The 23,956-nt window shown below is 51.0% G+C and overlaps 2 protein-coding genes across 2 annotated transcripts in view; one reads left to right on the plus strand and one right to left on the minus strand.

The window, feature by feature from the left end:
• Nucleotides 1-3,811: 3,811 nt before the first annotated feature.
• On the plus strand, nt 3,812-5,771 carry TPBGL (trophoblast glycoprotein like). The gene has a single exon (XM_048933624.1). The coding sequence runs from the start codon at nt 3,813-3,815 to the stop codon at nt 4,980-4,982; it is 1,170 nt and encodes a 389-aa protein (XP_048789581.1). The 5' UTR covers nt 3,812; the 3' UTR covers nt 4,983-5,771.
• Nucleotides 5,772-10,523: 4,752 nt separating this feature from the next.
• Nucleotides 10,524-23,956, minus strand: part of PGM2L1 (phosphoglucomutase 2 like 1) — a 40,871-nt gene continuing 27,438 nt past the window's right edge. Inside the window, exons 7-14 of the mRNA XM_048933621.1 lie at nt 23,138-23,327; nt 22,439-22,533; nt 21,274-21,454; nt 19,796-19,889; nt 18,654-18,783; nt 17,938-18,127; nt 17,154-17,287; nt 10,524-14,032 (exon numbers count right to left, since the gene is read on the minus strand). Of these exons, the coding sequence (XP_048789578.1) occupies nt 13,930-14,032; nt 17,154-17,287; nt 17,938-18,127; nt 18,654-18,783; nt 19,796-19,889; nt 21,274-21,454; nt 22,439-22,533; nt 23,138-23,327 (1,117 nt within the window). The 3' untranslated portion in view covers nt 10,524-13,929. The remainder of the gene's footprint in view (nt 14,033-17,153; nt 17,288-17,937; nt 18,128-18,653; nt 18,784-19,795; nt 19,890-21,273; nt 21,455-22,438; nt 22,534-23,137; nt 23,328-23,956) is intronic.

Consider the following 23,956-nt stretch of genomic DNA (forward strand, 5'->3'; position numbering starts at 1 on the left):
GCTGCTCTTGCTGCATTGGGTTTGCTGACACCCAACCCTGTGCCTCAGCGTGCAGCTCCCATTAAAGGCAGCTGGATGATGCTGTCCACCCCATGCAAATCCCCTGAGACCCTCCAACCGTCTGCATTGAGGGGCTCCAGTCTGCTCTGATGTTCAGCTGCATAAAACTTTTTCTGCAACGTGGGATTCATCCTTTGCAGCTGGTAGTGAGGGGGTGGCTTTCCTTTGGGATCACACCAGTCCTTTTGGAGCAGGGCAAGCCCATGACATGCTCACACAGGCTGAGAACCTCTGATCAACCCCAACCTGTGATCATCCTATAACTCCACAATGAAGACTACTCCATGAATGACCCCACGCAGCACCCATAAGTCCATCCCATTTCTTTCCTCTCAGCCCTAGATCACCCCATCCATTCCTGGGACCACCTGGGAGTGGCCTCATTCAACCTTGTTGCTCTGGACAGAGTGTCCCCACACATCCCTGCAGCACTGGGGCCACCCCAGAGCCATGGGGTGGGTGACACATGACAGCTCCCTTTGCCCCTACACCTGATAGGGGACAACCCCCTCTTCCCACCCCCTCTCCCCCCCGCTATATCACACAGCTCATGAAATGGAGGGCACTCTGGAGAGGATTCCGACTCCTTGGGAGGGTCAGTGGGGAAAAATGCTGATGTGAGGAAATTCAGCACACCGTTGGGAGGAAGACTGTGCCCTGCGGACTATTTTTGGCTTGCTTTTCTTAACGATGGAGCCACTGATCTATGATATTGTCACGGCTGTGACTAAGGGCTCTGCAGTTGGAACGGCATCAAGGAGGAGTTGGAGAGAGGGCAGCGTGGGTCCCAGGGGACCGGTAATGGGAGAGAGCCCTTCACCTCCTGTTTACGTTTTAATGCCCGTCCAGGTTATTCATTATTTATTGCTAATGTATTTATAGAGCATTACCAGCATGCACAGTGCTCGGCAGACATTTGGGGAAAAGATCCCCTCTCCTTTGGATAAACTGCGTGGTTCAACGCAGGCCCAGCGCTGCCGATTCGATGCCTTTGTAGCCGGGACAAAGGCAAAGGGAACACCTCTCCCTCCTGCCTCTGTGGCATTTCCAAATGTGTCTCTTTCCTGCTGGTTTGCTGCAGCATCTGATGGGCACACACCAAAGCCAGGCTGCAGGCTCCCAAAGCACCTGCTCCCGACACCCCCTGAACCACAGCCTGAGCTCAACGCAACGCAGCGAAGCATCGGAAGAAATGGGATTTTGTTGGCTGGTGTGAAATGTGATGTTGGTGCCTTCCAGATCCCCTGAGAAGGACTGAGAAAAAAAAAACACAACACTTTCTGACTTTCTGGGGTGTGCTTGGTATCTCAGTGCTGCTTCTCCCCTCCATCTCCGCAGCCCTGCAAACCCCATCATGCCCCAACGCACCCACAGGTGCATTTGCAAGCCTGTCGTGTTTAAATGTCAAATCTTTGAAACCATCTTAAAATATTCACCAATTAACATAATGCATCCAATTCCACCCAGCTGCCCGGGTCAATGAGCAAGAATGCTGCAGGCTGGCAGCAAAACCCTGAGGGGTTTTCAGCATCCGTGTTCCCAAAAACATAGAATTGCAGAATCATAAAGACCATGAAAATCACCAAGTTCAACCATCAGTGGAGGCTCTGCAGGAGTTTCCCCACCCAAAAGCAATTTTGTCTTTGTGCTTTTGCAGGAAGCATTGAAAACATGCCCAGGAGAGATGCAAAGGCCAGAAGGTGAGGTTGGTTTAAACCACCCATTGTGTCTTTGGAACTTCCCCTCCAAATTTACACAGCAGTGGGGACAGAGGGTGGCACTGTTTTGATTGCTAACAGCCAGTTTAAAGCTGGCTCAACTCAACCCAACCCAACCCAACTCAACCCAACCCAACTCAACCCAACCCAACTCAATCCAACCCAACCCAACTCAACCCAACCCAACTCAACCCAACCCAACTCAATCCAACCCAACCCAACCCAACTCAACCTAACTCAACCCAACCCAACCCAACTCAACCCAAAGCACTGCCAACAAACCATGAGGAAAAGGCAATAAAGATACACTGAGGATTAGACCTGGAGATCTGAGGAGCATGGGGGAGGAAGAGGAGAGCCTTCAGCCTCCTTTGGCAGCAGAAGGAGACAGCAAAAGAGGGGGAACGTGGGGCCTCCTGTGGGTACATGGCATGGTGAGCAATGCCCTTTCTGTGAGCTGTCTCCCCACATCAGTGGGGTCAGATCTCATTGCCTCAATGCCAAGAAGTCTTCATAGAATAGAATCGTATCATCATTAAGGTTAGAAGCACCTGTAGGATTATCAGGATCAACTGCCCACCTAACACCAATATTGCCCACTGAACCAGGTCCCTGAGTACCACATCTGCATGGTCAAAGGGGTTCCAAGTGCACTTTCCCACGAGTTCCTGGCTTCCTCTGTCTGCTGTTGGACACCGTTACTTTAAATCTAGGATTTGTCCATCCTGATGTAGGGCGGCCAGGAGCAGCTGGAGCAGGATCAGATCATGTCAGCATCCAAAACATGCCCCTGCAGAATCTGGAAGAGCTTCAGGGTGAAGGAATCCCAATGGGGAAAAATCCTTTGGGAAAGAAAAAGAAAAAATGAAAAAGGTGTGAGATAAAGGCAGGAAAAAAAGCCCCACAAAACTGGAGAGAAAAAATGCCAGTCTGCACGGGCTGGGGTTTGCAGCGGGGGGAAGAGCTTCATAGGGAGGGGAACAAAGCCGGGAGGAGGTGGCGGAGCCCGACGCCACCTGGACTTCGCCCAAACTGCTCCAACAAAAGTGGTGGCATCTCCCAAAGCCCTTCGTGCCCATCGGAGGCTGCACCCCGCCCCCCCCCCCCCCCCCCAAAAAAAAAAGTGGGTGCACGGGGACCTGCACAGCACAGGGGTGCTGCGAAGAGATGCGTGTGGGGAGTGGGGGGCAGCCCCGGCCCCTCCGGGAGTGGGATGGGGATCGGGACAGCCCCAAATCCTCCCTGTGCTGGAAAAGGAACGGGACAGCCCCAATCCCTTCTGCGGCTGGAAGGAAATCGGGACAGCCCCGCAGCCGTCCCCGAGCCAGGAGGGATCCGTGCCAGCCCCCTCCGGGCAGCCCGAAGCCGAGCCGAGCCGAGCCGAGCCGGGCAGCAGCTGCACCGCGCACCTCCGACGGCGGCTGCCCGCTGCGCTCCGCCACCCCCCACCTTCCTCATCATTCCTTTTTCCTCCTCTCTACCTCCTCCTTATTCTCTTTTCCTCCTCCTTTTCCCTCTTCTCCCCCTCTTCCTTCTCTCTTTCTCCTCCTCCTTCCTCCACTCTCCTCTTCAGCCTCATTCTCCTTTCCCTCTTTCCCCCCTCTCTTCCTCCTTCTCTTCCTCCTCCTTCCCCCTCTCCATCCTCCTCCTCATTCTCCTTTCCTCACTGTCCTCCTCCTTTCTGCGCCTTCATCCTTCTCCTCTTTCCTCCTATCTCACCTCCCTATCCTCCTTTCCTCTTTCCTCCTCCTCCTCCTTCCCCCCTTTCCATCCATCCATCCATCCCTCCATCCATCCATCCATCCATCCTCCTCTCCTCCTCCTCTTTCCCCCCTCCTCCTCCCCTCCCTCCCCCCACTCCATTTGGGCAGCTCCGCTCCCGCTCTCCTCCACCAGACGCCGCCGCTCTCGGGGCAGCGCACTCCGCAGCAGCAGCAGCAGCAGCGGACCCCGGGGCGGGGGGAGCAGGCAGACAGACAGCCCCCTCCCTCCCCCCCCCCCCCCCCCCGGCCCCTGCATGCCCCAGCGCCGGGCATGGCCCGCAGGACGCGGCGGGCGGCGCGGCTGGGGCTGCCCTGCTTGGGGCTGCCCTGCTTGGGGTTACCCTGGTTGGGGCTCGCGTTGCTGCCCTGGGCCGTGCCCCCCGCCGCCGCCCCCCCAGGGGGCTGCCCGTCCGCCTGCTACTGCGTGGCCACCCCGGAATTGGTGCAGTGCCGCTACGAGAGCTTGGACGAACCCCCCCGGGAGCTGCCCACCTCGGTGCACAACCTGAGCATCTCCGGCAGCAACCTGAGCGTGCTGCACCGCGCCGCCTTCGCCCCCCGCCCGCTGCCCGACCTCCGCCTGCTCCGCTTGCGCCACGACAACATCCAAACCATCGAGGACATGGCCCTGCAGGGGCTGCCGGCCCTGCGGACCCTCGACCTCAGCCACAACCCTTTGCGTTCGGTGGCGGCCGGCGCCTTCTCCGGCGTCCCTCTGCTGCGCACGCTGCAGCTGAACCAGGCGCTGCTGGCCGCCCCGCTGGAGGAGCAGCTCGCCCTCGCCCTGCGCAACCTCAGCCTGCGCCGCCTGGAGCTGGCGGGCAACGGGCTGCGGGCACTGCCGGTCTCCCTGCTGCCCGTCGGCCTGGAGGAGTTGGATCTCCACAACAACTCTCTGCAGCGTTTGACATCCACCGAGCTGCTCAGCCTGGAGGCTCTGGGGCTGCGGGGGCTGCGGGTGTCGCTGGGGTCCAACCCGCTGCAGTGCGACTGCGCCCTGCGCCCGCTGCTCACCTGGCTGCGCTCGTCCGCCGCCCGCGTGCCCGATGCGAGGAGCCTGCAGTGCTCCAAACCGCCGTCGTTGCGCGGCACGGCGGTGCTGAGGTTGCGGCCCGAAGGGTTGGGTTGCTCGGCCGATGAGGGAGGTGAGGCCGGACAGCTGGAGACAGCTTCTTACGTCTTCTTCGGCATCGTTCTGGCCCTCATCGGCATCGTCTTCCTCATGGTGCTCTACCTGAACCGCCGCGGCATCAAGCGTTGGTTGCACAACCTGCGGGAAGCTTGCCGTGATCAGATGGAGGGCTACCACTACCGCTACGAGCAGGATGCAGACCCACGCCGTGCCAGCGCCGTCGGCACCCCCCGGGCTCTGACATCACCGGGCTCTGGTGGCACCCCGAGATGCTCCTTCCAGCTGCCTCCATCCCCAGCTGCCTCCTGATCCCCATCCTGTGCTGCTCCAGAGATCCAAAGCGCGCATTGGGCAGCATCATCTCCTGGGGGGCTCCGGACCTGCTCAGCCCGGGCTCTGATGGCATCACGATGTCCTCCCTTCAGCTGACTCCATCCCCAGCGCCCTCCTGGTCCCCATCCCATTGCCACGGTGAGGCTTTGGAGGACGAACTGGTCCTAGGGATTCTGTGAGTGCTCCGTTGGGCTGCATCCGAGCAGGCAGCATCATCCCTTGGGGCTCCATCCCATCTCTGGATCCGTCCACTTGTCCCCACGCAAGTGCTGGGATCAGGGGCGATCACGGGGACACCGTGGTGATGAGCCAGTCTCCAAACATCACCCCATCCCAGTTCCTTTGCACTGCAGACACGAGTGTGAACTGCGCACATCCCGGGGAGCAGCAGCCATATCTGAACCTGCCCTGGACATTCCCGGAACCCGGACTCGACTTTGACCATGTACAGCTCTTTCCTATTAGATTTCTATTTGACTAATGCAAGAACTTTTGCTCGATTTCTCTTTTTTCCCCTTTTCATTTCTCGCTCCGCTCTCCTCACGAACTGCTGAGCTCTCCCAGCCCCAACCTCCTCCCAGGCACCAAAGGACACAGCTATGCAGGGATCACCCCAAAGGTGCCTGCATGTTCCCAGGGCACTGGGGCAGCTCCTTTGGCCTCAAACCCCTCTCCCAACCCCGGCTGTCTCAGCGTATCATCATGATGAACGAAGCCAAAGCTCCGGCTCTCATGCACCTGCCCGTGTTTGCTTAGAACTGTGCCTGCTATGATATCCTAGAGCAAATATACCAAAAGCCGCATCCCTTGTAGCGTCTGCTTTCTATGGAGTGGTTTCCAACAGTCGTCTGGCTCAGGCAGTGCCATTATAGGGTTGGATTTCCAATCGCTCCCGGAGGTGCAGAGTTTTGTTGGGTGCAGAAACTCCTTTTGCTGGGGGGGGGCAGCGGGGAGGCAGAGCAGCTCTGCAGGACTCGTGCATGGAGCTCAGCCCTAATTCCTCCCTGTGAGCAAGGCAGGGGCTCGGTATTTCATCCCTGTAGTGGGTTTCCAAAGCAATTTGGGTTGCTCGAGCATTTTTGTTGTATCACTCATGAGACACCGGTGCCTGCAGAGCAGCTGCGGGCAGAGCTGCAGGGCTGCCACTCGTGGCAATTCCAAATGGATGTGTGATGTGGCACAGTGCTGAAGTTCAGTACGGGGCTGAGTTGGCTGCATTTCAATCCATGGGGGGTTTTCCTTTCTGTGTGCTGAGCCGGGGAGGGCTGAGGATGGGGCTGCATCCACTGTGCTTGGGTTTGGGAAGCTCAGAAGCACTGGGTTTGGATTGCAAGGAGGTGCTTGGGATGCTTGGAAGTTCTTGGGTTTGGGATGCTTGGAGGTGCCTGGGTTGAGGATGCAAGGTGCCTGGGTTTGGGATGCTTTGAAATACTTGGGTTTGGGATGCTTGGAAGTGCCTGAGTTTGGGATGCTCAGAGATGCCAGAGTTTGGGATGCTTGGAGCTTGAGGATTGAGCTGCATCCCTGGTGTCAGTGCCTGGGTTTGGGATGCTCAGAGCCTGAGGAGTGGGCTGTGTCCCTGGTGCCAATGCCTGGGTATGGATCTTTGGAGGTGCCTGGGCTTAGGATACAAAGGAGGTGCCTGAGTTTGGGATGCACAGAGCCCTGGTGAGGTTTGGCAGGGAGCAGCTGTTACTCAGCATGTCAGGTTGATAAATGAGGAAGGAAGCAGCTGTGACGGGTTCTGGGCTTTTTGCTCCCCTCTGTGTGTATGCAGCTCCTGCACCAGGCAGCTAATTCTGCAGAACTTTACCAGGAGTTTGAGCAATTGTTTCCATCCTGTGCATCCCATTACTTTGCATTTTTTCCCTTTGTATTTGCCCTCTGATGGGGGCAGTGGAGTTGGTGCAGGGGGGTGGGGATGCACTTAGCTGTATTCACGCAGGAAGACGGTGCTGTGAGTCCAAGTGAGTGTCCTGAGTGCTCCAGCAGAAATCTGCTGGTTTTGGGGGGGGATCTTTCCCTTCAGGGCTCCTCCTGCCCCAGGAACTTGAGGGTTCTGGCTCCAACTGCTTTCACTGCTGGGATGTTGCAAATTGAGAGCATTAAAGCCTTGGAGTGTGGGGGTGGCAGGAGGAGGCAGAAGGGGATGCAGGAGGGGAAGCAGAAGGGGATGCAAGGGAAGATGCAGAAGAGGATGGAAGAGAAGACGCTGAAGGTGAAGCAGGAGGGGATGCAGAAGGAAATGCAAGGGGAGATGCTGGAAAGGATGCAGGAGGTGAAGCAGGAGAGGATGCCGAAGGAGATGAAGGAGGGGATGCAGGAGGTGAAACAGGAGGGGATGCAGGGGGTTACACAGGAGGAGATTCTGCAGGGGATGCAGGAGGGGGTGATGGAGGTGTAGCAGGAGGGGATGCAGGAGGAAATGCAAGAGGTGATGCTGGAAGGGATGCAGGAGGTGAAGCAGGAGGGGATGTAGGAGATGCTGGAGGAGATGCAGGAGGAGACGAAAGGTGTAATGCAGGAGGTAATGCAGGAGGCACGATTTTTGCCCAGGCTCAGAATGACTTTTCTGGTTGCACAAACTCAGACGTGTGCTGAGAAAACGCAAACTTTGAGACCCATTGTGGTTTCCCAGATTTGGTTTTCCTCCTTTCTCTTTTATTTACTTATTTTTTCTCCCTGTGTGTTTTCAGTGCTCGGGGCTGCGTGGGGTGGCCACATCTCTGCTGTGAGATGTTTGGTTTGTAGGGAGCACGACGGGTCTTCGTGGCAGCATCTGCAACGCCATGCAGCAGGGGCATGAAATGGGGCAAAAAAAATACAGTGCTTTTGGTGCTGCTGGGGCAGATCTCAGGGCTGTGCAGGGAAGGCTGCTCACTGAAATCTCCAAAGGGAGAAAAAATAAACCCTCACCTTTAGGGCTTTTCCCTTCAGGAAGAGCAAATGGGAGCTGTTGCCCTATTGCAGTGGGGAAACTGAGGCACAGACAATGTTGCTGAGAGCAGTGAGGTGTTCAGGCAGAAAAAGCACAGAAACCCAGCAGCTCATCTGCGCCAGTCCCTGATGGCACTGCAGGGTTTGTGCTTTGCTGCTTTCTCTTAGGGCACTTATAGAGGCAGAGCCCAGACCTGCAGCTGACAGGACACAGCCCCTGTGCTGGGAAACCGAGTGGAATCCCAAAAGAAATTGGGATGACACTGGGTTCCTGTCTGTGTATTTGTACAGAAGCTGTGCTGCTGTCGGGGTCAGCTCAGGAAGGGAAAATGGAAACGGTGACAAATCGGATGAAAAACGCGATGGGTTTTCATATTCCTGTTTTGCTGCCTCCCCAAGGGTCGTTAATAGCCACGTTCCCAGGACCCAGCCCTCCTAATTGATTGTGCTGGGATAAGGCTGAGGATAGGAGCTGCCGCCTCCAAGCATTGCTGAGCACTGGCACGCTCAGCTCAGTGATGAGACCCCATCAGCACCGGGACAGGTTTGTTCCTCTGGCACTCAAGGCTGAGGGATCTGAACCCTGAAGGCTCCCCCTGCATCCCAGGGCACCCCCAGCCCCACGTCCTCATGTCCCAGCATGGACTCACCTCATCCCTTGGGTGCCTGAGCCCCCCAGAGCCCCTAGACATCAGTGCCATGGGTGGAAACCCCTCTGTTTCACCCAAAGCACCAAAAACACGAGTGCCAAAATAAAAGCAACCTGACAGGAGAGTTCCTTGGAGGTGGGTTCCTCGATGTGCTCGTGTCTCCCCAATGCTTTCCTCAAGCAGATGGGACGGGTGGGTCTTCCATAATCAGCCTCCATCTGGATGATCTTCCAAAATAACCCGTGTTGCAGGCTGTTTCAAGCACATTGTTGGTACACTGGGGACAAGGTGGGATCTCTAGGGGAGGTTTCCTTGTCCTTTATGAAGAGGAACCAAAATCATCTCAGTAAGGTGTGAGTAGAGAAGCTGCAACTTAAACCGCTGCAGACGCTGCTCTGCATGGGAAGGACCAGCCTGTTCCATCCTCGTGGGACAGGTTTGTGGAGCAGAAGGGCAGAACTTTGGCTTGGGTTTGGCCCAAACTGGCAGCCTCTCAGGTGAGTTTCCATATGCTTTGTACAACCATCTCCCACGCAACCCTTGCACCCACCTGGCTGATCCCTCAGTGAGGAGCTGGGGACACCCCAGGAGCTCCATCCCTTGTAGGACAAAGACCCAGGGACCAGGGTTTGGGGACCTTTTGCAAACAGATTCATGCAACAAAGCAGATTTCTCTCCGCTTGAGAGTTGTTTCATTGACTATGCTGAGGTTCTCCTTGCCTTGGACCACGAGGATATGTGAATCCCAGCCACAGCAGCACCTGTGTCCATGGTGACAGGGGAACAAAACCACAGAACACAGGCTTAGGGAGACAGGTGTCAGCCCACAGAGAGACATGTGGGCTGGCACGCTGGTCATTAATTAGGTTACTCAATTAACATTTGCTCTGCCAAGGTGTGAATGTGAATCCAGGCGCTGCTGGAACTCACCAGCCTCAGTGTGTCCCCACACGATGCTCTGATCCCCCCAAACCCCATGCATGCTCTCAGGAATGGGGCTGAGACTTAGGGATGCTGCTGCTCCTGGGGGAGACTGAGGATCTGGAGATGAGAATGCTGGAGAATGATTTGGAGGAGGTAAGATCAGCAAAGCCCTCTCTGCTCCCCAAACCCAGACAGCCCTGCTGTCCCTGCATCCCAAGGACCCGGCTATGGGTAGGTGGGGACACCCAGCGCCCGCTCCTGCTATTGCAGCTGGGTGGAAATGGATTCAATTCCCTCTTGCTGTCCCTGTCCTGGCCCCTTCTGCTGCTCCCTTTGCCCCCTGCCCATGTAGAACCCCACCTCTGCACCCAGAGAGCTGCAGGGGATGCTGGAATCTCTTCCTGCAAAGCAAATATCGTGCTGTCAGAGTGGCACAGGGCATAATGTAGAGAGTGGGTAGATGGGAGGATGACGGTCCAGACAGGAGAAAGCATGGATTGGTGCTGAGGATGAAACGCACAGCCATGCCTGGAGGATGCAGGAACCCTCCTGGATGTGTCGTGGCTTCTGTCCATCTGCTCCACAGCCCCAACCATCCACCTAAGCCTGTTTAAAAGCATGGCCTACAGGAAACTTCTCCTTTCGTGTCACTCACCGGAGAGCCCTTGGGTTGCTGCTCCCTCCTCTGCCTCAGGTAGCAATCTGACATCAATTCTCTTCCTCCTGAGTTCACAGCACAAGGATGAAGCTTTCGGAAACACTGGATCAGCTTTAGAAAACGCTGCTTTTGCGGGGCTGTGGGGAACAGGAACCCAGCTGCAGCTGGAAATCCACTTGCAGGGACTTCCCACCCCCCCTGTGCTGCTCAGCAATTCGGGAGTGCATCCCTTCCCCTCAAACCCACACCTCTCAGCCCATTTCCCCCCTGCACCGAGGCAAAGAGCAGCTCTTTTCGGGGCCAAGAAAGCTCAGCTGAGAAACACTGACGAAACGCAAAGGGTTGCGACTACCAAGAGAACAGTTTATTATTTGTAACACTTCATTCAGCTAAATCCACGTAGCAATACACACAGAAATACTTCAGAAAAGTGCAAATTCTCACTCGGTCATATGCCATAATTGTACAGAACAGACACTGGATAAAGAGAGCACAGATGCAGAACTCACCGGGGCTCCAGATAAGAGTGGTGATAAGACTGGCTGCTTCCCTCCCTGCATACAAAGCCACTCTGAAGAGGCAAAGGCAGCAACCCGCCATCCAGACTTGAATCCTGGGCTCACCATGCAAACAGTCCCTTTCCTAAACCAAACTGAAACCCTCAGGAGCCAAAGAGGGGCACGAGGTGCTACTGAGCACCTTCTGGAGCAGGGAGAGTGAATTCTGGAGTGCTTACCAAGTGCTGCACATCACCTCAATGTCTGAAACTGAAAAATACTGCATTTTAATTGTTTCCCGTGTGAATGATGCAAGCAAGGATTTCCCTCTTGAGGCACTGAGGGCATCAGACCTGCACAGACAGGACCGCAGCTCCTGCACCGCTCTCTGCTGCTGGAGTCCATGCTGCAGGAAGGGCAAGGGAAGCAGACGGGCCCACAAACACAGCAGGGCTGTGCAGCTGCAGTGAGAGCTGCAATTGAGCTTCCAGAACAACCCTGCCACGTCAGGCACGCTCCTTCCTTTGCTTCACTCACGCCACGGTAAGAAGCATCCTCTAGAGTTGCAGGGAGACACGAATACCACCTGAAGCTATGTAAATCACGGACTGGATGCTGCATCACAACTAGAATAAAACAGCTGGCTGCAAGATCTATCACACAGACACCAAACTCTGCCTGGCAAGTCTCCTTTCTTACACAGATCCCCTCCGAGACCCTGGAAATAAAGTTCTGCCATGTATCCAAGTGAGATAGAGATTGAGTCTGTCGCAGCAGAAAGAGAAAAGACAAAAATAAGCCCTCCTAAATGCCATGAACACAAACCACGGGCAGCTGGATTGCAGGTCAAGCTGATGGCTGCAGCTTTACAAAAGGTGCACTGTAACTGGAAGCCTCGTAAACAATAATCAGAATGCATTTGTTCAATCAGAGCTTCCTGCTCGAGTCTGGAAAGCTTTTGTTCTTGCCTGGAAGGCAGCAAAGAATAGCCAAGAGCTGAAAGGAGATGGTGCACAAGTCCAACAAACTCTGACACAGCCACAGGGCAACGCAATGGGAGTTACAGTCCTTCACAGTCGGAGCAATGAGGGGACAGGGAGGAGAGAGAGTTCCTCAAGCGGAACGGTATAAATACATCCAACGGTTCAACATGGTACAGGAAAACAATGGTAGCAGCAGTTTACAAACAGCAATAGTAATGATACCCTTAAAATACATTCAGTATGTTGTGCCTGTCATTCCAGAAGCACTTCTACATCTACAGCTTACTGCTCAACACCTACAGACGAGGGGAATCCCAGGCACTGCGCTCCTGGTGCTGTATGTTCACTACAGGCATTCACACCACGAGCAGCACCCAGCTGCTAAGGATGCTGATGCTGATACAAGCACGAGTGAGCTGCCCTCATCTGAACTGCCAGGAAGTGCTCAAGTCCAAATCAGAGTGTGCTGCCCGAGGGCAGAGCTCCTTTGGGTCAGGGCAGCACCCAGAGCTGAGCCCTGCAGTGAGGATGTGCCATCACACCTATGACACCTCCCCAGAGCTGCACAGAGCAATGAGTCCACTCCCAGGATAAAGGTCTCAACCCGTTCTCATCACATCAGCCACGTCTACAATCAAGAAGGGGAAAAAAGAAACAACCCAACTTTTTGGCATTAGATACACTTGACTCGGTTGCGGAACCATTTGGAAACGTTTTCCCTTAAAATAACAAATAAATAAATAGGGGTGGTTACCAAAACATTTGTGCGACACAGACCTTCTGCAGCACACGTACATTCACACCCTCACCATAGTGCAAAGCTGCTGTGGGCACCAACACCCCACAGTGCACAGATGCAGACACCCAGAGCCCCTCAGAGCCCTTTGGATGCGATGCACACGAAGCCACAAAAAGGGCACGATGGGTGGAGGGCAAACGGGGCGGTCAACAACAGTGGCAAAACAACACCTTTAAGCTCAGTGCCTCTTGGGTTCCCCTCACATAACCTTCAGTACAGAACCTGAGTGCCTGGGTTTATCTGTTCCTCTTGTTTAGTTGCTGTGAAGTGAGTGGATAGACGTCCAGAAGATGGCTTGACTTCATTTTGATCCTCAATCATCAACACCCAACTCCTCCTGAACGCGTTGCTGTACTTCAGAACTGGGGGAAATGTACACTTTCCTGGATCAGCATCTGTCAGAAAAGAAGTGATGAGCAGGACTGCTTTCTGCTCGAGCCAAGATAGGAAACTGGTAACACGAGGTTGCTAAAAATCCACCTAAAAAGAGCAACAGTACTGGCAAACTGCTGTTCTAACAGAAGTGAGTTTATCAGATATGACCAATAATACGAGTTAGTAAAAGAGAGCAATAATAGAGAGTGTCTGCATCTCACCTTTCCTTTCTTTCCCCCTGTTTTGTTTTGTTTCCCTCATTAGACAGCATGACTTCAAGCCATCACAACCAAACAAGTCCCCAGGTGGTGTTTTCATACAAAGGTATTAAATTGCTGAAACCTTCAGTAGAAAAAATAACTTCAGTCCCTTCAGAGCTGTGGGACAAGAAGGGGTTATAAAGCCCACAGCAGTCAGAATAGGCAGTTTAACCAATGGGTCTCTGTCCTTTTGGAAGCTCCAGGAAGGCTTCCTACTGAATAACCCAAAAACCAGACTGCTTGTGTTGCCACTATTGTTTCGCACCCCAGCAAGTGTTTGGAGATACACACAGGAAAGAAACAACGCACAGAGAGCACCTCCAACAAGAGAAGGATACAAAATAAGTGGAAAATGTCCAATTGGAGCAACTTGCCTCAACCAGGTATGCAAAGCACTGAACTCTACTTGAATGGATTTGGGAAGTAAGAGCTGGAACACCACCACCAACACACACACACACACACAACAGCTACGAAGAAGCAGGGCTTTTTGTCAGTGATCACTTCCAACCAAGCTGTCCTGGATACCTGAAAGCAGTTTAAGACAAGAGGGCCACAGACCAACTGTTTTAACCCTGCTGTGGCAGTTTGTTGGCGCCGTGAAGGTCAGCAAGCCTTTGGTCAAAAGAAGGGGAAATTACAGGGCAAATTCCAGGCAGTACATTCCACCCTTCTCTGCTTATCTCAACTGACAAAAGAACGCTGCTTCTGAACACAATAACAACGTAGCTGCTTGTTTCAACACACACACAGGCACACAGTAAACAGAGTTCTGTTCTTGGTTCCTCGGTTGGACGCGGTGCAGCGCAGTGGCTCCTTCCAACACCAGCTGCAGGACAGCTAAGCCGAGCGCCAGATGAGTCCGTTCTTATCAGGCTCGAGAAAGTTCTCAATCAGAGCTTCCACGAGCTTCTGACGCTCTTCTTCCAGCACAGATCTGTCACTGGAAGAGAACAGAGAGATGTCAGAGGTCTGAGGAACACCAGGACTCGAAAAATAACCAAATGAAAAGCAAGAGCTGAGGGCGATGGATTTGCTGCATACAAAGCATTTCATCTGAGCTGCACGCCTGCAGCAGTTCAACAATATGAGGATGCTTCAGCATGTGACAAATACTGGCTTCCCTCTCCATTGGGAGGGGATTGTTCCCATCTACTCTGCCCTAGTGAGGCCCCATCTGCAGCACTGCGTCCAGGAGCCCCCAGCACAAGAAAGACAGGGAGCTGTTGGAGAGGGTCCAGAGGAGCCACAAAGATGAGCAGAGGGCTGCAGCACCTCCCTACAAAGACAGGCTGAGGGAGCTGGGCTTGTTCAGCATGGAGAAGAGAAGCTGCGGGGTGACCTCAGTGCAGCCTGCAGTGCCTGAAGGGAGCCTGCAGCCAGGAGGGGAGTCAGCTCTGTGAAAGGGGAGATGGCAGCAGGACAAGGGGAAATGGTTTGGAGTTGAGGGAGGGCAGCTGGAGGTTGGATGTCAGGGGGAAGTTGTTTAGAGAGAGAGTGGTGAGGTGCTGGAACAGCTGCCCAGAGAGGCTGTGATGCCCCGTCCATCCCTGGAGGTGTTGGAGGCCAGGTTGGATGGGGCCCTGGGCAGCCTGGGCTGCTGTGAGATGGGGAGGTTGGTGGCCCTGCATTGGTGGGGGGTTGGAGCTTCGTGATCCTTGAGCTCCCTTCCAACCCAAACCATTCTGTGATGCTGTGTGATTTGCTTTGTTGTATTTCCTATTTGTGGGTCCAGAGGAGGCCACTGAGATGATCAGAGGGCTGGAGCAGCTCTCCTATGAGGAAAGGTTGAGGGAAATGGGCTTGTTTAGCTTGGAGAAGAGAAGACTGCAGGGAGACCTCATGGTGGCCTTCTAGTGCTTGAAGGGAGTGGATAAACAGGAGGAGAGGCTTAAACAGGAGGGAGAACGGCTGTTTGTGAGGGTGGATGGTGACAGGACAAGGGGAATGGCTTTAAAGTGAGACAGGGGAGGTTTGGGTTGGATCTGAGGAGGAAGTTTTTGAGTCAGAGGGTGGTGAGGCACTGGCACAGGTTGCCCAAGGAGGCTGTGGATGCCCCATCCCTGCAGGCATTCAAGGCCAGGCTGGATGTGGCTCTGGGCAGCCTGGGCTGCTGGTTGGTGACCTGCACACAGCAGGGCTTGGAGCTGGATGAGCGCTGTGCTCCTCTGCAATCCAGGCCATTCCATGGTTCTATAATTGTATGATCTGCTTGCTTTAACAGGCTACTTCCTGGTAAGGACTACTACAAAATTAATTTGAACAGGGGGAAAAAATGGCCACTAGAGGTCGGTCAATCGTGGTTCTAGAATGAATGGCTACAAAAACGATGCAAGACTGGCAAAACATGGGTTATACACTGCTGAAAAAGTCAGAATTGCTCCGAATAGAAGAGGCAGATACCCTCTATGCTCTTCTCTACACAGAGTCCAGCTGTCCTTCAAGGGTATTTTAACTAAACTGCAGTTCAGGAGGGTTGCACTGCCATGCTCCTTTAAAGATGCATTCCCCCTTTCCTACCCTGATGTCTCACTGGAGGAAGAGGAACTCAGTGTTCAAAGAGGCAAAGCAGGCTTGCTATTTCCTTCTGCTTTGCTCATGTATGGAGCCTGTTACACAGCACTGCCCCTCAGGTCACCCTCCCTTTTAAAAAACACACCTCAAGCTGCTGCAACAGAACTGGCTTTCCCTATGCTCAGCCTTTAAGAATAATCAGTAAGCTGAAACTCAAAGAAATACCTGCAAGGCTATTACAGAAAGGAGTGTGTAGTGAAGCAGCTGCAGAGCATTTTGTGCTTTGAACCAGGGAAGCTTGAAAGTGCAGTTTTGTGTTCTAGATCGTAATTGCTGTTAACCAGTGGTATTATTGCAATGAAAAGGTCCCTGTGTTTTTGCTGACCTACCAGAATGAACAGCAAAAGCCCAAATGATGCATCAAAGCATCTCAAGTGCTACTCTCTCAACTACTCCAGTCCTCACATGTTAAGCTTAAGTTAAGGGCAGTATTTCTTTACTTCTTCCTTGCTGATTGTCTCAACCAGATCCTACTTTTCATCAGAGGGTACCTTGCTTACTTTCAGGTTCATGGAAGCTGAATGGAGAACTTCCATGCCCACAAATACACTATGTATTCACAGAGCAGACAACCAACAAGCTTCTACCCAATAAACAGGAGCTTCTGGTAATTGCTGCCATTCAGAAAACTGGAGTGGAGAACTCCAACCCTTCTCTGACCTGCTGTTATTCCCTGCTCAACTCAGGACAGTCTTAAAGGACATTTCAAAAGATGGGCTGTGCCTGTGTGAGAAATCCATGGAGCAATAATCAGCATTTAAAAGACAATTCAGCGTCCTGTGAGAAGCTGTGTAGGCACAGACTCTTGTCTCCACTCACACGCTCATTTTAATGGAGTCAAGCCTCTGTTATCCACTGCCTGCCTGAATCTGACCAAAACAAGCAGTGAGAAATAAATTCATCCTCAATTCCTGACTGCTGATTCAAAGGCCCCTTTTGTGCCGTTTTCAGTTTTCTGCTGCACCTTAGACTGAGAACCTAAGCTCCTCATCTGCACTTCAACCCTCCAAACATACCCCTGTGTTTTCTTTACATATATAGATATATTTAATGTTTCTTAACTGGAAGAAGCTGATCCCAGGTGGCTATAAAGAGGAGACAGACATCTAATTACTATCAAGTACCTTGGAGCACCACAGCAGATTCCTAAATACAGTAGGAATCCACCTGGATTTCAGCATGCTTGCCAGCGGCAGCACAACTTCATTACATTTTAGCTTACAAAAAAATGAGCAATTAGGTTAATAAATGAACCCTCCTAGAGCAGCAGATGCTTAAAACTCAGTTCTCTGCCTTATCCACTGCAGAGGGGATCTCATGTGAGCAGGAACTGCAACGCTCCAGGCAGTCTAACAGGCTGGAGCAGTGAGGGGTGGCTCAGGTCCCTGAGGAGGCAGCAAAGGAATCCATTTCCATGAAGGAATGATGCCTCAGCGCTGCCCTTTCAGCCCAAGGATGCTGTGATGTCTGCACACAGAGCTGCTACTGACCTCTGCTCGGGCAGAGCGCACATCTCTGCGTAGTATTTGATCTTTGGCTCTGTCCCACTCGTCCGAAGGGTGGCAACACAACCATTCTGAAACGTGAAGGTGATCATCTGACTGCTTTTACTCACAGGCAGCACCTGCATCAACAAGACAAGATGATTACGGGAGGCCCAACTCACACAAATACGTTGCTTTGGTTTGTGTTTAAATAGAACAACCAATATTTACTGAGCTAAATAAGCATGTCCTGTATATCCAGCAGCCGGGGCAATAAGCTAGAACAAGTCATTGCAGCCTAACAGATAGAACTACCCTCTGGAGCAGTATTTTAGGATAACTGGACTGTTTTTCACTCCCATGGACATTCCAAGTTCTGGAAACCTGCTAGATGGCAGAAGAGTTGCAGGAGCACCAAAGTCACCCCAGCTAATAAAGTTCATTGTGGATGCCCCATCCCTGCAGGCATTCAAGGCCAGGCTGGATGTGGCTCTGGGCAGCCTGGGCTGCTGGTTGGTGACCTGCACACATCAGGGGGTTGGAACTGGATGAGCACTGTGCTCCTTTGCAACCCAAGCCCTGCTATGATTCGATAGGAAAAAGGTAAAACAACAGCAAAGTCATTTCACACTGAAGTATTCTTCTCCCCAATTAAGCCATCTTAGTAGACTGCATTAATTACACTGCCATCTAAGATGCCATAGTACATCTTCCTGCATAGCTGTTGGTGTATTCGACTTTCAATCTCTTCAAAAAGAGAAGCCCTCCTGCAAAATGCTTCGTAACTCACCGACTTCTTATTGGGCTGGCTGCTGTCATAGCCAGTGGTAATGTCTCGTACGTGCAATATGTTGTAGTCACCACAGAACTTGGGATAAGACTGAGGGCCATCAAAGTTCCGAAGCCTCTCGAATATCCTCTTGATGGTTGGAGGATCATAGCACAAGAAATAGGAAGTTTTTGATATGTGATATCCATACCTACAAGGAGATGAGTCTTTTCAGTTAAAACATTCAGAAGTTTTCTGCACATTTGGTATCTAAAGGAAGCCTGTTTGGGGGAAAAAAGAAGGAACAATGGGAAAAGAATACAGTTCTCATAGCTGTGGAACACATATTTATAAGCAAATCTTTGGGGTCTGAAGTCAATTTGATTGCATTAGTCAAAACATCTCGCAGCTCTTTTTAAATTCAGGGTTTCAGGAAGGGTTTCAGCTCCAGAGTAATAAAAGCCAGTGGTTTAGAACAGGACAGAATAGTTCAGTTGGAAGCAACCTACAGTGCTCATCAGCCACTTTAGGGGTAGGCAGATAAGTCAGAGTATATTGATAAGTGTACTGACCAAATGCCTCCTGCACACTGACAGGCACAAGGCATCAATCACCCCTCTAGGAAGCCTGTTCCAATGTTCAGCCACCCACCCTGTACAGAATTCTTATCCTGAAGTCCAGCCTGCACCTCCCCTGGTACAGCTTTGTCCAAAATACGAATGAAAAAGGCAACTTACGTTTCATACACCTCTATGAGTTTCTGTGCTAGAGACAGGTTCTTGGTTTCCAGGTAGGCTGCCATCTCAGCTATGACCACAGCTGCACTCACGCCATCTTTATCCAACACTGAGGTGCCACACATGAAGCCTAGAGATATCAAAATGATTGTGGAATACAAAACTGGCACACTATTACATTGATTTACATGGGTGAAGTTTTACTCCTCTTCCAGGGAAATGAATACTGGTTGACATATCTGTGCTGTCCTTCAAATTACACAGTGCTCCCTTCCATGAAACCTAGCTAACTTAGGGGTCACAGTGATAGAAAGGCACGTGCTATCATCAATTCATTCCAGTCTGGTAACATCTCTTCTCTGAGGGGATCTTTCATGGCACAGCACTCAACGTATCAGCTGCTTGTTCTGTGCAAGCACAGCAATAGGAATCAAAAGAACTGATACTGATACAGACTTGGTAACAGACAGTACAGTGCTCCATAGTACTGCCAAGCTGCCTTCTTCCTGAAGGGATTCATCAGCAAGATCTTCATTCCTCACTGTTAGAACCTTCTTGAATTCTATGAATATGGCAGGCAATTGGTATGGGCATAAATGCTCTTCAGTAAGGGCTTCATTTTCAAATGCTACACTGGGTATGAATATGGTATCCTAAAAAGCTGCTCTTCATCTTGCAGAAGCAGAGAATTCCTATAGCTGAAACATTCACTGCACAGTTCCATACCAATATTAGTGTTAGCAAGACTGTCAAGGCCAACAGAGCACTCCAGGCTATGTCAGCAGCACTACATGACCTTTAAAGGTCCCTTCCAACTCTAAGGATTCTATGATTCTATTCACATTAGGCAGCTAGATTTCTCTTTGGCTGCTGGTATAAAGTAGTCTCTTAGGTTTTATTTTACTAGAGGGCATTGCTGGGCTCCTGAAGGACCTGCTGTGTTGGTGTAATGCAGCAAGCCCTTGGCCCACTGAATTCTCCCAGAGAGGACTCATAAGACATTACATTGCTTAAGAACAGATCCAGCTTAACCTCAGCTAACAGGCTGTGAAACAACAGCAGTTCAGCAACCAAGACCACACTTTTTAGATACAATCCCCCTGCACAGTTCCCAACAGTCAAAAGTGATACCCAAGACATACCAATAGACTCTTCAAAGGCAAAAAGAACTTCTTTCCCGTTATCTAGGAGATCTTTCACTCTGCTTCCAATCCATTTGAAGCCGGGGAGTGTTTCCTGAAATAGGAAAAATAAAACAGATTGCATTGCATTCCAATTCTCCACCACTTAATTTCAAGTCGAGCAATAAAGTGCAGCTGCTCCTCTTTCCACCTCCAGGACTTTTCCTGGAATTGGAACCCTGTGTGTCAGACATGGAAGTTCAGAAGAAAAAGGAGGCATCAGATTGAAAATGTGAGAGGGGAAAAAGAAAAGGTGATGGATTCAGGATTTTAGGGTCAATGGGGAAGGCTGACGCAGAGTCAACACAATGAAGCTAAAGAATGCTTTTCTTGACATCATTTTCCTGAATTTCTAAGTCAGTAATTGATCAACATTTGCTAATTGATCAAAATTCTAATTGATCAACAGAACAGAGGTGGTAAAGACAATCATTAGACAAGTCTGGGATTCTGCACAGCATATGAATCTAAGGCAAAGTGTCAGATGAGTACTGCAATGGACCTGAATGTGGAGCTGAAGAATTAAGTGTGCTTGAGAGACTCTGGTTCTCCCTGAGATAAGAGATCTTTCTTCTTGTTGTGCTTATGTGATGAGACAATCATAGAAAAGAAATGTTACAGACATTATAAGCAGTGGTGTTGGGTGATGGGAGGGAAAAGTGCTGCCTGTGTTCTTACAGTTGGGTGGATGATCTTGGAGGTCTTTTCCAACCTTAGTGACTCTATGATTCTATGAATCAAACAGAGGCAGTCAACATTTTAGCAGCTGTTCTTAGAGAAAAGGAAAGCACAGAGAGGGGAAACTTTCAGAGAGACCACAGACTTCTATAAATTCCTACCTATTTTCCAGGCAAATTTTCAATAATGGAACGTGAAAGATCTTAATGGAAGAGCTCCTCTGTTACAATCTGAACTGGGGGAATGGTTTTAAAGTGAGCCAGGGGAGGTTTGGGTTGGATGTGAGGAGGAAGTTTTGGAGGCAGAGGGTGGTGAGGCAGTGGCACAGGTTGCCCAAGGAGGCTGTGGATGCCCCATCCATCCCTGCAGGCATTCAAGGCCAGGCTGGATGTGGCTCTGGGCAGCCTGGGCTGCTGGTTGGCGACCTGCACACAGCAGGATGGAGCTGGATGAGCATTGAGCTCCTTTGCAACCCAGGCCATTCCATGGTACTATAATTCTATGATCTGCTTGCTTTAATAGGCTACTTCCTGGTAAGGACTACTGCAAAATTAATTTGAACAGGGGGAAAAAATTGGATGGGGCCCTGGGCAGCCTGGGCTGCTATGAAATGTGGAGGTTGGTGGCCCTGCCTGTGGGGTGGGGGGGGTTGGAGCTTCGTGATCCTTGAGGTCCCTTCCAACCCAAGGCATTCTGTGATTCTATGATTCTGTGCTCAGGTTTTCCTCTGCAAGATGACATCAGTAAAAACCCTGGCTTACTTCAAAGTTGAATCCTTCTTTAAGTGCAATTGCTCTCAAAATTTTCGAGGAAACCGTGGTCGCAAGCATGTAAACATTCTTCACATCAGCATCTTTGGAGCAATTTTCCTTCCAGCGAGAAAACATCCACCAACCAAACAACGCCGCCATCTCGTTGCCAGTGAACACCTTCCAGCAGCCACTGCAGACAGCACAGAAAAGAGCTCTTTCAGGTTTCCCAGGAAGATTCAGGCAGGGGGAGACATTTCAGGCACTGGAATGGATGCCCAGGGAGGTGGTGGAATCACCGACCCTGGGGGTGTTCAAGGAAAGACTGGATGTTGCGTTGAGGGACATGGTTTAGTAGGAGCTATTGGGAATAGGTGAACGGTTGGACTGGGTGATCTTTTAGGTCTTTTCCAACCTTAGTGATTCTATGATTCTATGATTTTCTGCAGTCACTGCAACAACAGGAGTCTGAGCACACTACTGACAAGCTGCTCTATACAAAGCCACCCCAGCAAGAGGACTCACATCTCGATGATTTACAAGCCCACTGCATTCTGCCAGCAAGCAAAGGTACTCATTTAGTTACCTTAGTATCAACTTCCCAGTAGCTTAGGAGCTTACAATTTATCAGTATAGCAATCTCTATGGTCTACACATTGCAGTCGGGCACTGCCTGAATAACAGAAATTACTACTTACACAATTAGCAGAATTTTGGCCTGTTAGTGGAAGAAAAATAATTTCTACTCAATATAAAGAAGACAGGAAGCAAAAAAAAAGACACCACAACAGCTAGCTCTCCCAAGGCAGTATTTATTTGCCTAGTCTATGAGAAAAAAGTAGATGTGAGGGTGGTGAGCACTGGCACAGGTTGCCCAAGGAGGCTGTGGATGCCCCATCCCTGCAGGCATTCAAGGCCAGGCTGGATGTGGCTCTGGGCAGCCTGGGCTGCTGGTTGGCGACCTGCACACAGCAGGGGGTTGGAACTGGATGAGCATTGAGCTCCTTTGCAATCCAGGCCATTCTATGATTCTGTCATTCTATAAAAATACCCACAGAGCTAAGTCACAACAGGAAGGTGTGCCTTTAAGGTGCGTGTCTTTGGGGCACAGCAATTTTCACAACCTATTCTATTTATTCTACCATGAAGAAATAAAACAGAAGGTCCCCTTACTTACTTCTGCTGCTCTGCCACTGCCAGTCTGTCTGCATCAGGATCAGTGGCCACGACTACTTTAGCATTTTCCCTCTCTGCAAGCCTCAGTGACAATTCCTAGTGGGAGAAGAGGGAAGGGAAAAAATCACAGAATCAAATAAAGGGAACCAAATCACAGAACCAAAATCAGGACAAGGGGAAATGGTTTGGAGTTGAGGGAGGGCAGCTGGAGGTTGGATGTCAGGGGGAAGTTGTTTAGAGAGAGTGGTGAGGTGCTGGAACAGCTGCCCAGAGAGGCTGTGATGCCCCATCCATCCCTGGAGGTGTTGGAGGCCAGGTTGGATGGGGCCCTGGGCAGCCTGGGCTGCTGTGAGATGGGGAGGTTGGTGGCCCTGCATTGGTGGGGGGTTGGAGCTTCGTGATCCTTGAGCTCCCTTCCAACCCTGGCCATTCTGTGATTCTGTAAATCCATTCTTGCTCTTAAGTTACACATTACATGCAAAAACAACCCTCAGATCTCATACAGATGGCTGATGAGTTTAACACAGCTCAAAGCCTGCTACTCTCTGTGCCCTCCCCAATTTGTTTTTCATCAGAGTATCTGATATCCTTTAAATGAGCATTAAAATTAAATTAGGATAAATTAAAAGGATAAATTAACCTTTAAATGAAGGATTGTCCACAAGAACACATAAATGAGACAGAGCAGAAAATGAAATACCAGCACAGATTCTCCTTCTTCAGGATTTGGGCATTTGACAGTAGAGAAATCTGGATCTGGATCTTTCTGTTCAGGTACAGGAATGGGAGGTTGAAAGCCAAATGCCTTGAAAGCCCATTGCACGTAGTCATGTCCAACTCCATGAAATGAGGTGTGAACAAACTTCAGATTTGTCTGCATGTTTAGCTCCCTGATACGGAAAGAAGAAATTCAGTAAGGCTGCAGTTACTTTTCAAGACTATTTTTATGTTGGAAAGCACAAACTAAAGAAAAGGCAGTGACACTTGATCCTATTTGGCTAGTTTCTACAATAATATCAGTGAAAAAATTAGTTTTGCTAGAAACTGCTGCTTTTCAGTTTCTCATCCCTTAATGCAAGATATTCACCTACTGCTGAGCTGGCTGAAAATCCCTCAAGGATGAACCATCCTTTTCTGCATCAAACTCCTTCCACCATCCTGAGGATCTTACTCCAGCTCTATCTCATCCTCCTCCTCCTCCTTTTACTCACCTCCGTCCCAACTAACATTTAAACTTATCCATCCCGTTCCACTTCATGCACCTTCACTCTGAATCACTGCATTTTGTTCAGAATCCTTTCAGCATTAAATAAAACTGTTCACATCAGGGTGAACTACTGTAGCCTCGTGTTCCAAGGCAGTGACCAGACTTGTGCCTGAAGTTGGGTGCTTTACTGTCCTTAAGTAGGGTTCAGGCCTAAAGAAGACGACCATTTAATGTAATGACACATCAGGGAAGGGATGGGGTGAGGCAGAATGGAGACTGAAGATTCCTCTCAGCAGGAGGAGGACAGGACAA

Source organism: Lagopus muta, chromosome 1 (assembly GCF_023343835.1).
Source record: "Lagopus muta isolate bLagMut1 chromosome 1, bLagMut1 primary, whole genome shotgun sequence".
Classification (NCBI taxonomy): Eukaryota; Metazoa; Chordata; class Aves; order Galliformes; family Phasianidae; genus Lagopus; species Lagopus muta.